The 16,910-nt window shown below is 57.4% G+C and overlaps 1 protein-coding gene across 1 annotated transcript in view; it reads left to right on the plus strand.

The window, feature by feature from the left end:
* Window positions 1-16,910, plus strand: part of MUC2 (mucin 2, oligomeric mucus/gel-forming) — a 76,580-nt gene that overhangs the window by 35,390 nt on the left and 24,280 nt on the right. Inside the window, 7 exon segments of the mRNA XM_072038383.1 lie at window positions 625-936; window positions 2,160-2,418; window positions 3,883-3,921; window positions 5,245-5,549; window positions 6,848-7,087; window positions 8,940-9,641; window positions 10,937-11,228. Of these exon segments, the coding sequence (XP_071894484.1) occupies window positions 625-936; window positions 2,160-2,418; window positions 3,883-3,921; window positions 5,245-5,549; window positions 6,848-7,087; window positions 8,940-9,641; window positions 10,937-11,228 (2,149 nt within the window).

Genomic DNA, 16,910 nt, shown 5'->3' on the forward strand with positions numbered 1-16,910 from the left:
GCAGTTGTGGCATTCAGGCCCAGAGCGAGAGCTTGCGTGCTCCCAAGAGAAGGATGAAGCAGCACAGTGAGCCCGAGATTCCTAGCCCAGCATGGGAATATGTGGGGGAGCAGTTTCCAAAGGGCTGGCTGAGGTCTAGCGCAGATATTGCTGCAGCAGCTGCTCAGCCTCAGTGGAGCCAAGGCCCACAGAGAGGAAGGGCTTCTGAAGTGAACACGCCCCCTGATTTCTCGCACATGAAGCGGGGATCTGTCCACGGATTATAGGGTGAGAGCAATAGGGAAGGAAGCAAAGAGCTGGCCTACGAACTCCGTGAATTCGTCTGGATTTGGGAGTGCTGACCCCTTCTGTGCAGTATAGAGTTTTCAGGCTCCAGAGAGCTGTTGCATGCAGCGTGGCTCCCTGCGCAAGCGTTGGCATCTGAGTGCCATGCAAGCCGTAGGAGATTTTGTCTGTGATCCCCACGTTCTTCTGCAAGAGCCACGCGGAGAACTGGTTCTGCTTTATTCCTGTCGGCATTTCCTCTGCAAAGCTTGATGGCGTTTCCTGAAGTTGCTGGAAAGCCACGGAGGTTAATACCAACCGCCATTTGACAGTTTTCAATAAAGCACTGTGTTTTCTCAGGAACCAGTCCCCCCGGCTCCACAACCGTTGAAACTGTGTCGACCACCACTCTCCCGCCAACACCGATGACAGGCACCACTCCCCCCGGTACCACAACTGGGCCTGTGTCGACCACCACTCTCCCGCCAACACCGACGCCAGGTCCCAGCAGTACCACCAGTGGCACGACGTCCTCCAGCAGCAGCACCCCGGGGACAACGTCTGTTACTCCTCCACCGACCACGTCCCCCAGCACCCTGACTACTAGCAGCGCATCCCCGCCCACGCCGACACACACCACCTCCCTGTCACCACCGTCCTCGACAAGCGAAGGTAATTGTCTGGCCATGGGGACACGGGTTTCCTTGTAGGGGGAGAAATGAAGGTCTGTGAGCACCTCGACTTGTGTGCACTTTCTGTGTGGGATGAGGGCTGGGAGGAGTTGTTGAGGCTTCCCGAAAAGCGCTGGTGCCCAGTGCTTGACCTGGGGCTGGCTGTGTGGAGGTGAGGAGGGTGCAGGGGTCCTGGGCAGAAGCTCTGCTGTTGCCCGACGCCGCAGGGCTCTGTGGATGCCGTTGCAGCCTGGGGCCTCTGGCCGGCTGAGTCAGATAGGGATGGGAGTGGAAGTCTTGCGTTTGCTGCTGCGGGGCTTCGTCCTTCAGCTGGAGAGAGCGTCCTGAGCGGGAGGTGGTGTGTGCGAGGCCAGGGGGCTTGTCTTTTGCGTCCATGTGGTTCCAGGCGCTGTTGGGACGCTGCTTTTGCTGACATTCTTCCCTTTCTTGTGCTGCATTAGCCCTGTGCTCTTCTGGTGTATGCAGTGCTCCTGGATCTCCTACGCATATCTTCACGGCTCGCTGTACTAGCACAAAGGTAGCCGGTTCTGAGGCAGGCCTCTGGGTGTCCTCAACAGTTTCTAACAGTGGTAACGGAAAGCAGTTGTGGCATTCAGGCCCAGAGCGAGAGCTTGCGTGCTCACAAGAGAAGGATGAAGCAGCACAGTGAGCCCGAGATTCCTAGCCCAGCATGGGAATATGTGGGGGAGCAGTTTCCAAAGGGCTGGCTGAGGTCTAGCGCAGATATTGCTGCAGCAGCTGCTCAGCCTCAGTGGAGCCAAGGCCCACAGAGAGGGAGGGCTTCTGGAGTGAACACGCCCCCTGATTTCTCGCACATGAAGCGGGGATCTGTCCACGGCTTATAGGGTGAGAGCAATACGGAAGGAAGCAAAGAGCTGGCCTACGAACTTTGTGAATTCGTCTGGACTTGGGAGTGCTGAGCTCTTCTGTGCAGTACAGAGTTTTCAGGCTCCAGAGAGCTGTTGCATGCAGCGTGGCTCCCTGCGCAAGCGTTGGCATCTGAGTGCCATGCAAGCCGTAGGAGATTTTGTCTGTGATCCCCACGTTCTTCTGCAAGAGCCACGCGGAGAACTGGTTCTGCTTTATTCCTGTCGGCATTTCCTCTGCAAAGCTTGATGGCGTTTCCTGAAGTTGCTGGAAAGCCACGGAGGTTAATACCAACCGCCATTTGACAGTTTTCAATAAAGCACTGTGTTTTCTCAGGAACCAGTCCCCCCGGCTCCACAACCGTTGAAACTGTGTCGACCACCACTCTCCCGCCAACACCGATGACAGGCACCACTCCCCCCGGTACCACAACTGGGCCTGTGTCGACCACCACTCTCCCGCCAACACCGACGCCAGGTCCCAGCAGTACCACCAGTGGCACGACGTCCTCCAGCAGCAGCACCCCGGGGACAACGTCTGTTACTCCTCCACCGACCACGTCCCCCAGCACCCTGACTACTAGCAGCGCATCCCCGCCCACGCCGACACACACCACCTCCCTGTCACCACCGTCCTCGACAAGCGAAGGTAATTGTCTGGCCATGGGGACACGGGTTTCCTTGTAGGGGGAGAAATGAAGGTCTGTGAGCACCTCGACTTGTGTGCACTTTCTGTGTGGGATGAGGGCTGGGAGGAGTTGTTGAGGCTTCCCGAAAAGCGCTGGTGCCCAGTGCTTGACCTGGGGCTGGCTGTGTGGAGGTGAGGAGGGTGCAGGGGTCCTGGGCAGAAGCTCTGCTGTTGCCCGACGCCGCAGGGCTCTGTGGATGCCGTTGCAGCCTGGGGCCTCTGGCCGGCTGAGTCAGATAGGGATGGGAGTGGAAGTCTTGCGTTTGCTGCTGCGGGGCTTCGTCCTTCAGCTGGAGAGAACGTCCTGAGAGGGAGGCGGTGTGTGCGAGGCCACGGGGGCTTGTCTTTTGCGTCCATGTGGTTCCAGGCGCTGTTGGGATGCTGCTTTTGCTGACATTCTTCCCTTTCTTGTGCTGCATTAGCCCTGTGCTCTTCTGGTGTATGCAGTGCTCCTGGATCTCCTACGCATATCTTCACGGCTCGCTGTACTAGCACAAAGGTAGCCGGTTCTGAGGCAGGCCTCTGGGTGTCCTCAACAGTTTCTAACAGTGGTAACGGAAAGCAGTTGTGGCATTCAGGCCCAGAGCGAGAGCTTGCGTGCTCCCAAGAGAAGGATGAAGCAGCACAGTGAGCCCGAGATTCCTAGCCCAGCATGGGAATATGTGGGGGAGCAGTTTCCAAAGGGCTGGCTGAGGTCTAGCGCAGATATTGCTGCAGCAGCTGCTCAGCCTCAGTGGAGCCAAGGCCCACAGAGAGGAAGGGCTTCTGGAGTGAACACGCCCCCTGATTTCTCGCACATGGAGCGGGGATCTGTCCACGGCTTATAGGGTGAGAGCAATAGGGATGGAAGCAAAGAGCTGGCCTACAAACTTTGTGAATTCGTCTGGACTTGGGAGTGCTGAGCTCTTCTGTGCAGTATAGAGTTTTCAGGCTCCAGAGAGCTGTTGCATGCAGCGTTGTTGTTCCCTGCGGAAGCGTTGGCATCTGAGTGCCGTGCAAGCCGTAGGAGATTTTGTCTGTGATCCCCACGTTCTTCTGCAAGAGCCACGCGGAGAACTGGTTCTGCTTTATTCCTGTCGGCATTTCCTCTGCAAAGCTTGATGGCGTTTCCTGAGGTTGCTGGAAAGCCACGGAGGTTAATACCAACCGCCGTTTGCCGGTTTGCAATAAAGCACTGTGTTTTCTCAGGAACCAGTCCCCCCGGCTCCACAACCGTTGAAACTGTGTCGACCACCACTCTCCCGCCAACACCGATGACAGGCACCACTCCCCCCGGTACCACAACTGGGCCTGTGTCGACCACCACTCTCCCGCCAACACCGACGCCAGGTCCCAGCAGTACCACCAGTGGCACGACGTCCTCCAGCAGCAGCACCCCGGGGACAACGTCTGTTACTCCTCCACCGACCACGTCCCCCAGCACCCTGACTACTAGCAGCGCATCCCCGCCCACGCCGACACACACCACCTCCCTGTCACCACCGTCCTCGACAAGCGAAGGTAATTGTCTGGCCATGGGGACACGGGTTTCCTTGTAGGGGGAGAAATGAAGGTCTGTGAGCACCTCGACTTGTGTGCACTTTCTGTGTGGGATGAGGGCTGGGAGGAGTTGTTGAGGCTTCCCGAAAAGCGCTGGTGCCCAGTGCTTGACCTGGGGCGGGCTGTGTGGAGGTGAGGAGGGTGCAGGGGTCCTGGGCAGAAGCTCTGCTGTTGCCCGACGCCGCAGGGCTCTGTGGATGCCGTTGCAGCCTGGGGCCTCTGGCCGGCTGAGTCAGATAGGGATGGGAGTGGAAGTCTTGCGTTTGCTGCTGCGGGGCTTCGTCCTTCAGCTGGAGAGAACGTCCTGAGAGGGAGGCGGTGTGTGCGAGGCCACGGGGGCTTGTCTTTTGCGTCCATGTGGTTCCAGGCGCTGTTGGGACGCTGCTTTTGCTGACATTCTTCCCTTTCTTGTGCTGCATTAGCCCTGTGCTCTTCTGGTGTATGCAGTGCTCCTGGATCTCCTACGCATATCTTCACGGCTCGCTGTACTAGCACAAAGGTAGCCGGTTCTGAGGCAGGCCTCTGGGTGTCCTCAACAGTTTCTAACAGTGGTAACGGAAAGCAGTTGTGGCATTCAGGCCCAGAGCGAGAGCTTGCGTGCTCCCAAGAGAAGGATGAAGCAGCACAGTGAGCCCGAGATTCCTAGCCCAGCATGGGAATATGTGGGGGAGCAGTTTCCAAAGGGCTGGCTGAGGTCTAGCGCAGATATTGCTGCAGCAGCTGCTCAGCCTCAGTGGAGCCAAGGCCCACAGAGAGGAAGGGCTTCTGGAGTGAACACGCCCCCTGATTTCTCGCACATGGAGCGGGGATCTGTCCATGGCTTATAGGGTGAGAGCAATAGGGAAGGAAGCAAAGAGCTGGCCTACAAACTTTGTGAATTCGTCTGGACTTGGGAGTGCTGAGCTCTTCTGTGCAGTATAGAGTTTTCAGGCTCCAGAGAGCTGTTGCATGCAGCGTTGTTGTTCCCTGCGGAAGCGTTGGCATCTGAGTGCCGTGCAAGCCGTAGGAGATTTTGTCTGTGATCCCCACGTTCTTCTGCAAGAGCCACGCGGAGAACTGGTTCTGCTTTATTCCTGTCGGCATTTCCTCTGCAAAGCTTGATGGCGTTTCCTGAGGTTGCTGGAAAGCCACGGAGGTTAATACCAACCGCCGTTTGCCGGTTTGCAATAAAGCACTGTGTTTTCTCAGGAACCAGTCCCCCCGGCTCCACAACCGTTGAAACTGTGTCGACCACCACTCTCCCGCCAACACCGATGACAGGCACCACTCCCCCCGGTACCACAACTGGGCCTGTGTCGACCACCACTCTCCCGCCAACACCGACGCCAGGTCCCAGCAGTACCACCAGTGGCACGACGTCCTCCAGCAGCAGCACCCCGGGGACAACGTCTGTTACTCCTCCACCGACCACGTCCCCCAGCACCCTGACTACTAGCAGCGCATCCCCGCCCACGCCGACACACACCACCTCCCTGTCACCACCGTCCTCGACAAGCGAAGGTAATTGTCTGGCCATGGGGACACGGGTTTCCTTGTAGGGGGAGAAATGAAGGTCTGTGAGCACCTCGACTTGTGTGCACTTTCTGTGTGGGATGAGGGCTGGGAGGAGTTGTTGAGGCTTCCCGAAAAGCGCTGGTGCCCAGTGCTTGACCTGGGGCTGGCTGTGTGGAGGTGAGGAGGGTGCAGGGGTCCTGGGCAGAAGCTCTGCTGTTGCCCGACGCCGCAGGGCTCTGTGGATGCCGTTGCAGCCTGGGGCCTCTGGCCGGCTGAGTCAGATAGGGATGGGAGTGGAAGTCTTGCGTTTGCTGCTGTGGGGCTTCGTCCTTCAGCTGGAGAGAGCGTCCTGAGCGGGAGGTGGTGTGTGCGAGGCCAGGGGGCTTGTCTTTTGCGTCCATGTGGTTCCAGGCGCTGTTGGGACGCTGCTTTTGCTGACATTCTTCCCTTTCTTGTGCTGCATTAGCCCTGTGCTCTTCTGGTGTATGCAGTGCTCCTGGATCTCCTACGCATATCTTCACGGCTCGCTGTACTAGCACAAAGGTAGCCGGTTCTGAGGCAGGCCTCTGGGTGTCCTCAACAGTTTCTAACAGTGGTAACGGAAAGCAGTTGTGGCATTCAGGCCCAGAGCGAGAGCTTGCGTGCTCCCAAGAGAAGGATGAAGCAGCACAGTGAGCCCGAGATTCCTAGCCCAGCATGGGAATATGTGGGGGAGCAGTTTCCAAAGGGCTGGCTGAGGTCTAGCGCAGATATTGCTGCAGCAGCTGCTCAGCCTCAGTGGAGCCAAGGCCCACAGAGAGGAAGGGCTTCTGGAGTGAACACGCCCCCTGATTTCTCGCACATGGAGCGGGGATCTGTCCACGGCTTATAGGGTGAGAGCAATAGGGAAGGAAGCAAAGAGCTGGCCTACGAACTTTGTGAATTCGTCTGGACTTGGGAATGCTGAGCTCTTCTGTGCAGTATAGAGTTTTCAAGCTCCAGAGAGCTGTTGCATGCAGCGTTGTTGTTCCCTGCGCAAGCGTTGGCATCTGAGTGCCATGCAAGCCGTAGGAGATTTTGTCTGTGATCCCCACGTTCTTCTGCAAGAGCCACGCGGAGAACTGGTTCTGCTTTATTCCTGTTGGCATTTCCTCTGCAAAGCTTGATGGCGTTTCCTGAGGTTGCTGGAAAGCCACGGAGGTTAATACCAACCGCCGTTTGCCGGTTTGCAATAAAGCACTGTGTTTTCTCAGGAACCAGTCCCCCCAGCTCCACAACCGTTGAAACTGTGTCGACCACCACTCTCCCGCCAACACCGATGACAGGCACCACTCCCCCCGGTACCACAACTGGGCCTGTGTCGACCACCACTCTCCCGCCAACACCGACGCCAGGTCCCAGCAGTACCACCAGTGGCACGACGTCCTCCAGCAGCAGCACCCCGGGGACAACGTCTGTTACTCCTCCACCGACCACGTCCCCCAGCACCCTGACTACTAGCAGCGCATCCCCGCCCACGCCGACACACACCACCTCCCTGTCACCACCGTCCTCGACAAGCGAAGGTAATTGTCTGGCCATGGGGACACGGGTTTCCTTGTAGGGGGAGAAATGAAGGTCTGTGAGCACCTCGACTTGTGTGCACTTTCTGTGTGGGATGAGGGCTGGGAGGAGTTGTTGAGGCTTCCCGAAAAGCGCTGGTGCCCAGTGCTTAACCTGGGGCTGGCTGTGTGGAGGTGAGGAGGGTGCAGGGGTCCTGGGCAGAAGCTCTGCTGTTGCCCGACGCCGCAGGGCTCTGTGGATGCCGTTGCAGCCTGGGGCCTCTGGCCGGCTGAGTCAGATAGGGATGGGAGTGGAAGTCTTGCGTTTGCTGCTGCGGGGCTTCGTCCTTCAGCTGGAGAGAGCGTCCTGAGCGGGAGGTGGTGTGTGCGAGGCCAGGGGGCTTGTCTTTTGCGTCCATGTGGTTCCAGGCGCTGTTGGGACGCTGCTTTTGCTGACATTCTTCCCTTTCTTGTGCTGCATTAGCCCTGTGCTCTTCTGGTGTATGCAGTGCTCCTGGATCTCCTACGCATATCTTCACGGCTCGCTGTACTAGCACAAAGGTAGCCGGTTCTGAGGCAGGCCTCTGGGTGTCCTCAACAGTTTCTAACAGTGGTAACGGAAAGCAGTTGTGGCATTCAGGCCCAGAGCGAGAGCTTGCGTGCTCCCAAGAGAAGGATGAAGCAGCACAGTGAGCCCGAGATTCCTAGCCCAGCATGGGAATATGTGGGGGAGCAGTTTCCAAAGGGCTGGCTGAGGTCTAGCGCAGATATTGCTGCAGCAGCTGCTCAGCCTCAGTGGAGCCAAGGCCCACAGAGAGGAAGGGCTTCTGGAGTGAACACGCCCCCTGATTTCTCGCACATGGAGCGGGGATCTGTCCACGGCTTATAGGGTGAGAGCAATAGGGAAGGAAGCAAAGAGCTGGCCTACGAACTTTGTGAATTCGTCTGGACTTGGGAATGCTGAGCTCTTCTGTGCAGTATAGAGTTTTCAAGCTCCAGAGAGCTGTTGCATGCAGCGTTGTTGTTCCCTGCGCAAGCGTTGGCATCTGAGTGCCATGCAAGCCGTAGGAGATTTTGTCTGTGATCCCCACGTTCTTCTGCAAGAGCCACGCGGAGAACTGGTTCTGCTTTATTCCTGTTGGCATTTCCTCTGCAAAGCTTGATGGCGTTTCCTGAGGTTGCTGGAAAGCCACGGAGGTTAATACCAACCGCCGTTTGCCGGTTTGCAATAAAGCACTGTGTTTTCTCAGGAACCAGTCCCCCCGGCTCCACAACCGTTGAAACTGTGTCGACCACCACTCTCCCGCCAACACCGATGACAGGCACCACTCCCCCCGGTACCACAACTGGGCCTGTGTCGACCACCACTCTCCTGCCAACACCGACGCCAGGTCCCAGCAGTACCACCAGTGGCACGACGTCCTCCAGCAGCAGCACCCCGGGGACAACGTCTGTTACTCCTCCACCGACCACGTCCCCCAGCACCCTGACTACTAGCAGCGCATCCCCGCCCACGCCGACACACACCACCTCCCTGTCACCACCGTCCTCGACAAGCGAAGGTAATTGTCTGGCCATGGGGACACGGGTTTCCTTGTAGGGGGAGAAATGAAGGTCTGTATTGTTGTTGTATTTCCTCTGTGGCCATTACTGCCATTGAAGTGTAGGTGTGGCTCTGGGAAGGTAGATATTCCCTGTCAGAATTCTGCAGAAGGTTTCAGATGGCAGCCCAACTTTTGCTAGGGTTCAGACCCTAGGGCAGCCCTTATGTCTAATATATGCTGCTATGGCTGACCATTAGACCTGTTTAAACCTGTCTGAAGTGATTCCTTCTTCCGCTTTCTAACTGTTTGCTTTTGGTTTTGTTCCCCATTAGAACCGTGCACAATCCCTCCAGGGGGCTGCACCTGGACTGACTGGATCGATGAGAGTTACCCAGAATATGGCTCAAACGGTGGTGATGATGAGACCTTTGAGACCATTCAGATAAATAGGCCTCCATGGAATTGTGCGAAGGTTGAGAATATTTCATGCAGAGCCGAGAAATATCCTGACATTCCCATTTCCGATTTAGGGCAAAAAGTGGAATGTAACGTTAACACAGGGCTCCTCTGTAAAAATGAGGATCAGAAGCCAGGAGGCATAATTCCCATGCCAGTCTGCATCAATTACCAGATCAAAGTCTGCTGTGTGCCTGAACTACCACCGTGGTGTACTCCACATACTACCACGACAACCACACATTCCACAACCACAGAATTAACCACTACAACCACAACGAGCACTCCTTCCACTACAACCACAACAACAACCACTCTCCCTCCAACACCGATGACAGGCACCACTCCCCCCGGTACCACAACTGGGCCTGTGTCGACCACCACTCTCCCGCCAACACCGACGCCAGGTCCCAGCAGTACCACCAGTGGCACGACGTCCTCCAGCAGCAGCACCCCGGGGACAACGTCTGTTACTCCTCCACCGACCACGTCCCCCAGCACCCTGACTACTAGCAGCGCATCCCCGCCCACGCCGACACACACCACCTCCCTGTCACCACCGTCCTCGACAAGCGAAGGTAATTGTCTGGCCATGGGGACACGGGTTTCCTTGTAGGGGGAGAAATGAAGGTCTGTGAGCACCTCGACTTGTGTGCACTTTCTGTGTGGGATGAGGGCTGGGAGGAGTTGTTGAGGCTTCCCGAAAAGCGCTGGTGCCCAGTGCTTGACCTGGGGCGGGCTGTGTGGAGGTGAGGAGGGTGCAGGGGTCCTGGGCAGAAGCTCTGCTGTTGCCCGACGCCGCAGGGCTCTGTGGATGCCGTTGCAGCGTGGGGCCTCTGGCCGGCTGAGTCAGATAGGGATGGGAGTGGAAGTCTTGCGTTTGCTGCTGCGGGGCTTCGTCCTTCAGCTGGAGAGAACGTCCTGAGCGGGAGGTGGTGTGTGCGAGGCCAGGGGGCTTGTCTTTTGCGTCCATGTGGTTCCAGGCGCTGTTGGGACGCTGCTTTTGCTGACATTCTTCCCTTTCTTGTGCTGCATTAGCCCTGTGCTCTTCTGGTGTATGCAGTGCTCCTGGATCTCCTACGCATATCTTCACGGCTCGCTGTACTAGCACAAAGGTAGCCGGTTCTGAGGCAGGCCTCTGGGTGTCCTCAACAGTTTCTAACAGTGGTAACGGAAAGCAGTTGTGGCATTCAGGCCCAGAGCGAGAGCTTGCGTGCTCCCAAGAGAAGGATGAAGCAGCACAGTGAGCCCGAGATTCCTAGCCCAGCATGGGAATATGTGGGGGAGCAGTTTCCAAAGGGCTGGCTGAGGTCTAGCGCAGATATTGCTGCAGCAGCTGCTCAGCCTCAGTGGAGCCAAGGCCCACAGAGAGGAAGGGCTTCTGGAGTGAACACGCCCCCTGATTTCTCGCACATGGAGCGGGGATCTGTCCATGGTTTATAGGGTGAGAGCAATAGGGAAGGAAGCAAAGAGCTGGCCTACGAACTTTGTGAATTCGTCTGGACTTGGGAGTGCTGAGCTCTTCTGTGCAGTATAGAGTTTTCAGGCTCCAGAGAGCTGTTGCATGCAGCGTGGCTCCCTGCGCAAGCGTTGGCATCTGAGTGCCATGCAAGCCGTAGGAGATTTTGTCTGTGATCCCCACGTTCTTCTGCAAGAGCCACGCGGAGAACTGGTTCTGCTTTATTCCTGTCGGCATTTCCTCTGCAAAGCTTGATGGCGTTTCCTGAAGTTGCTGGAAAGCCACGGAGGTTAATACCAACCGCCATTTGACAGTTTTCAATAAAGCACTGTGTTTTCTCAGGAACCAGTCTCCCCGGCTCCACAACCGTTGAAACTGTGTCGACCACCACTCTCCCGCCAACACCGATGACAGGCACCACTCCCCCCGGTACCACAACTGGGCCTGTGTCGACCACCACTCTCCCGCCAACACCGACGCCAGGTCCCAGCAGTACCACCAGTGGCACGACGTCCTCCAGCAGCAGCACCCCGGGGACAACGTCTGTTACTCCTCCACCGACCACGTCCCCCAGCACCCTGACTACTAGCAGCGCATCCCCGCCCACGCCGACACACACCACCTCCCTGTCACCACCGTCCTCGACAAGCGAAGGTAATTGTCTGGCCATGGGGACACGGGTTTCCTTGTAGGGGGAGAAATGAAGGTCTGTGAGCACCTCGACTTGTGTGCACTTTCTGTGTGGGATGAGGGCTGGGAGGAGTTGTTGAGGCTTCCCGAAAAGCGCTGGTGCCCAGTGCTTGACCTGGGGCGGGCTGTGTGGAGGTGAGGAGGGTGCAGGGGTCCTGGGCAGAAGCTCTGCTGTTGCCCGACGCCGCAGGGCTCTGTGGATGCCGTTGCAGCGTGGGGCCTCTGGCCGGCTGAGTCAGATAGGGATGGGAGTGGAAGTCTTGCGTTTGCTGCTGCGGGGCTTCGTCCTTCAGCTGGAGAGAACGTCCTGAGCGGGAGGTGGTGTGTGCGAGGCCAGGGGGCTTGTCTTTTGCGTCCATGTGGTTCCAGGCGCTGTTGGGACGCTGCTTTTGCTGACATTCTTCCCTTTCTTGTGCTGCATTAGCCCTGTGCTCTTCTGGTGTATGCAGTGCTCCTGGATCTCCTACGCATATCTTCACGGCTCGCTGTACTAGCACAAAGGTAGCCGGTTCTGAGGCAGGCCTCTGGGTGTCCTCAACAGTTTCTAACAGTGGTAACGGAAAGCAGTTGTGGCATTCAGGCCCAGAGCGAGAGCTTGCGTGCTCCCAAGAGAAGGATGAAGCAGCACAGTGAGCCCGAGATTCCTAGCCCAGCATGGGAATATGTGGGGGAGCAGTTTCCAAAGGGCTGGCTGAGGTCTAGCGCAGATATTGCTGCAGCAGCTGCTCAGCCTCAGTGGAGCCAAGGCCCACAGAGAGGAAGGGCTTCTGGAGTGAACACGCCCCCTGATTTCTTGCACATGGAGCGGGGATCTGTCCACGGCTTATAGGGTGAGAGCAATAGGGAAGGAAGCAAAGAGCTGGCCTACGAACTTTGTGAATTCGTCTGGACTTGGGAGTGCTGAGCTCTTCTGTGCAGTATAGAGTTTTCAGGCTCCAGAGAGCTGTTGCATGCAGCGTGGTTCCCTGCGCAAGCGTTGGCATCTGAGTGCCGTGCAAGCCGTAGGAGATTTTGTCTGTGATCCCCACGTTCTTCTGCAAGAGCCACGCGGAGAACTGGTTCTGCTTTATTCCTGTCGGCATTTCCTCTGCAAAGCTTGATGGCGTTTCCTGAGGTTGCTGGAAAGCCACGGAGGTTAATACCAACAGCCGTTTGCCGGTTTGCAATAAAGCACTGTGTTTTCTCAGGAACCAGTCCCCCCGGCTCCACAACCGTTGAAACTGTGTCGACCACCACTCTCCCGCCAACACCGATGACAGGCACCACTCCCCCCGGTACCACAACTGGGCCTGTGTCGACCACCACTCTCCCGCCAACACCGACGCCAGGTCCCAGCAGTACCACCAGTGGCACGACGTCCTCCAGCAGCAGCACCCCGGGGACAACGTCTGTTACTCCTCCACCGACCACGTCCCCCAGCACCCTGACTACTAGCAGCGCATCCCCGCCCACGCCGACACACACCACCTCCCTGTCACCACCGTCCTCGACAAGCGAAGGTAATTGTCTGGCCATGGGGACACGGGTTTCCTTGTAGGGGGAGAAATGAAGGTCTGTGAGCACCTCGACTTGTGTGCACTTTCTGTGTGGGATGAGGGCTGGGAGGAGTTGTTGAGGCTTCCCAAAAAGCGCTGGTGCCCAGTGCTTGACCTGGGGCTGGCTGTGTGGAGGTGAGGAGGGTGCAGGGGTCCTGGGCAGAAGCTCTGCTGTTGCCCGACGCCGCAGGGCTCTGTGGATGCCGTTGCAGCGTGGGGCCTCTGGCCGGCTGAGTCAGATAGGGATGGGAGTGGAAGTCTTGCGTTTGCTGCTGCGGGGCTTCGTCCTTCAGCTGGAGAGAACGTCCTGAGCGGGAGGTGGTGTGTGCGAGGCCAGGGGGGCTTGTCTTTTGCATCCATGTGGTTCCAGGCGCTGTTGGGACGCTGCTTTTGCTGACATTCTTCCCTTTCTTGTGCTGCATTAACCCTGTGCTCTTCTGGTGTATGCAGTGCTCCTGGATCTCCTACGCATATCTTCACGGCTCGCTGTACTAGCACAAAGGTAGCCGGTTCTGAGGCAGGCCTCTGGGTGTCCTCAACAGTTTCTAACAGTGGTAACGGAAAGCAGTTGTGGCATTCAGGCCCAGAGCGAGAGCTTGCGTGCTCCCAAGAGAAGGATGAAGCAGCACAGTGAGCCCGAGATTCCTAGCCCAGCATGGGAATATGTGGGGGAGCAGTTTCCAAAGGGCTGGCTGAGGTCTAGCGCAGATATTGCTGCAGCAGCTGCTCAGCCTCAGTGGAGCCAAGGCCCACAGAGAGGAAGGGCTTCTGGAGTGAACACGCCCCCTGATTTCTCGCACATGGAGCGGGGATCTGTCCACGGCTTATAGGGTGAGAGCAATAGGGAAGGAAGCAAAGAGCTGGCCTACGAACTTTGTGAATTCGTCTGGACTTGGGAATGCTGAGCTCTTCTGTGCAGTATAGAGTTTTCAAGCTCCAGAGAGCTGTTGCATGCAGCGTTGTTGTTCCCTGCGGAAGCGTTGGCATCTGAGTGCCATGCAAGCCGTAGGAGATTTTGTCTGTGATCCCCACGTTCTTCTGCAAGAGCCACGCGGAGAACTGGTTCTGCTTTATTCCTGTCGGCATTTCCTCTGCAAAGCTTGATGGCGTTTCCTGAGGTTGCTGGAAAGCCACGGAGGTTAATACCAACCGCCATTTGCCGGTTTGCAATAAAGCACTGTGTTTTCTCAGGAACCAGTCCCCCCAGCTCCACAACCGTTGAAACTGTGTCGACCACCACTCTCCCGCCAACACCGATGACAGGCACCACTCCCCCCGGTACCACAACTGGGCCTGTGTCGACCACCACTCTCCCGCCAACACCGACGCCAGGTCCCAGCAGTACCACCAGTGGCACGACGTCCTCCAGCAGCAGCACCCCGGGGACAACGTCTGTTACTCCTCCACCGACCACGTCCCCCAGCACCCTGACTACTAGCAGCGCATCCCCGCCCACGCCGACACACACCACCTCCCTGTCACCACCGTCCTCGACAAGCGAAGGTAATTGTCTGGCCATGGGGACACGGGTTTCCTTGTAGGGGGAGAAATGAAGGTCTGTGAGCACCTCGACTTGTGTGCACTTTCTGTGTGGGATGAGGGCTGGGAGGAGTTGTTGAGGCTTCCCGAAAAGCGCTGGTGCCCAGTGCTTGACCTGGGGCTGGCTGTGTGGAGGTGAGGAGGGTGCAGGGGTCCTGGGCAGAAGCTCTGCTGTTGCCCGACGCCGCAGGGCTCTGTGGATGCCGTTGCAGCGTGGGGCCTCTGGCCGGCTGAGTCAGATAGGGATGGGAGTGGAAGTCTTGCGTTTGCTGCTGCGGGGCTTCGTCCTTCAGCTGGAGAGAACGTCCTGAGAGGGAGGCGGTGTGTGCGAGGCCAGGGGGGCTTGTCTTTTGCGTCCATGTGGTTCCAGGCGCTGTTGGGACGCTGCTTTTGCTGACATTCTTCCCTTTCTTGTGCTGCATTAGCCCTGTGCTCTTCTGGTGTATGCAGTGCTCCTGGATCTCCTACGCATATCTTCACGGCTCGCTGTACTAGCACAAAGGTAGCCGGTTCTGAGGCAGGCCTCTGGGTGTCCTCAACAGTTTCTAACAGTGGTAACGGAAAGCAGTTGTGGCATTCAGGCCCAGAGCGAGAGCTTGCGTGCTCCCAAGAGAAGGATGAAGCAGCACAGTGAGCCCGAGATTCCTAGCCCAGCATGGGAATATGTGGGGGAGCAGTTTCCAAAGGGCTGGCTGAGGTCTAGCGCAGATATTGCTGCAGCAGCTGCTCAGCCTCAGTGGAGCCAAGGCCCACAGAGAGGAAGGGCTTCTGGAGTGAACACGCCCCCTGATTTCTCGCACATGGAGCGGGGATCTGTCCATGGCTTATAGGGTGAGAGCAATAGGGAAGGAAGCAAAGAGCTGGCCTACAAACTTTGTGAATTCGTCTGGACTTGGGAGTGCTGAGCTCTTCTGTGCAGTATAGAGTTTTCAGGCTCCAGAGAGCTGTTGCATGCAGCGTGGTTCCCTGCGCAAGCGTTGGCATCTGAGTGCCGTGCAAGCCGTAGGAGATTTTGTCTGTGATCCCCATGTTCTTCTGCAAGAGCCACGTGGAGAACTGGTTCTGCTTTATTCCTGTCGGCATTTCCTCTGCAAAGCTTGATGGCGTTTCCTGAGGTTGCTGGAAAGCCACGGAGGTTAATACCAACCGCCGTTTGCCGGTTTGCAATAAAGCACTGTGTTTTCTCAGGAACCAGTCCCCCCGGCTCCACAACCGTTGAAACTGTGTCGACCACCACTCTCCCGCCAACACCGATGACAGGCACCACTCCCCCCGGTACCACAACTGGGCCTGTGTCGACCACCACTCTCCCGCCAACACCGACGCCAGGTCCCAGCAGTACCACCAGTGGCACGACGTCCTCCAGCAGCAGCACCCCGGGGACAACGTCTGTTACTCCTCCACCGACCACGTCCCCCAGCACCCTGACTACTAGCAGCGCATCCCCGCCCACGCCGACACACACCACCTCCCTGTCACCACCGTCCTCGACAAGCGAAGGTAATTGTCTGGCCATGGGGACACGGGTTTCCTTGTAGGGGGAGAAATGAAGGTCTGTGAGCACCTCGACTTGTGTGCACTTTCTGTGTGGGATGAGGGCTGGGAGGAGTTGTTGAGGCTTCCCGAAAAGCGCTGGTGCCCAGTGCTTGACCTGGGGCTGGCTGTGTGGAGGTGAGGAGGGTGCAGGGGTCCTGGGCAGAAGCTCTGCTGTTGCCCGACGCCGCAGGGCTCTGTGGATGCCGTTGCAGCGTGGGGCCTCTGGCCGGCTGAGTCAGATAGGGATGGGAGTGGAAGTCTTGCGTTTGCTGCTGCGGGGCTTCGTCCTTCAGCTGGAGAGAACGTCCTGAGAGGGAGGCGGTGTGTGCGAGGCCAGGGGGGCTTGTCTTTTGCGTCCATGTGGTTCCAGGCGCTGTTGGGACGCTGCTTTTGCTGACATTCTTCCCTTTCTTGTGCTGCATTAGCCCTGTGCTCTTCTGGTGTATGCAGTGCTCCTGGATCTCCTACGCATATCTTCACGGCTCGCTGTACTAGCACAAAGGTAGCCGGTTCTGAGGCAGGCCTCTGGGTGTCCTCAACAGTTTCTAACAGTGGTAACGGAAAGCAGTTGTGGCATTCAGGCCCAGAGCGAGAGCTTGCGTGCTCCCAAGAGAAGGATGAAGCAGCACAGTGAGCCCGAGATTCCTAGCCCAGCATGGGAATATGTGGGGGAGCAGTTTCCAAAGGGCTGGCTGAGGTCTAGCGCAGATATTGCTGCAGCAGCTGCTCAGCCTCAGTGGAGCCAAGGCCCACAGAGAGGAAGGGCTTCTGGAGTGAACACGCCCCCTGATTTCTCGCACATGGAGCGGGGATCTGTCCATGGCTTATAGGGTGAGAGCAATAGGGAAGGAAGCAAAGAGCTGGCCTACAAACTTTGTGAATTCGTCTGGACTTGGGAGTGCTGAGCTCTTCTGTGCAGTATAGAGTTTTCAGGCTCCAGAGAGCTGTTGCATGCAGCGTGGTTCCCTGCGCAAGCGTTGGCATCTGAGTGCCGTGCAAGCCGTAGGAGATTTTGTCTGTGATCCCCATGTTCTTCTGCAAGAGCCACGCGGAGAACTGGTTCTGCTTTATTCCTGTCGGCATTTCCT

The sequence above is a fragment of the Anas platyrhynchos genome, chromosome 5 (assembly GCF_047663525.1).
Source record: "Anas platyrhynchos isolate ZD024472 breed Pekin duck chromosome 5, IASCAAS_PekinDuck_T2T, whole genome shotgun sequence".
In the NCBI taxonomy this organism is placed as follows: Eukaryota; Metazoa; Chordata; class Aves; order Anseriformes; family Anatidae; genus Anas; species Anas platyrhynchos.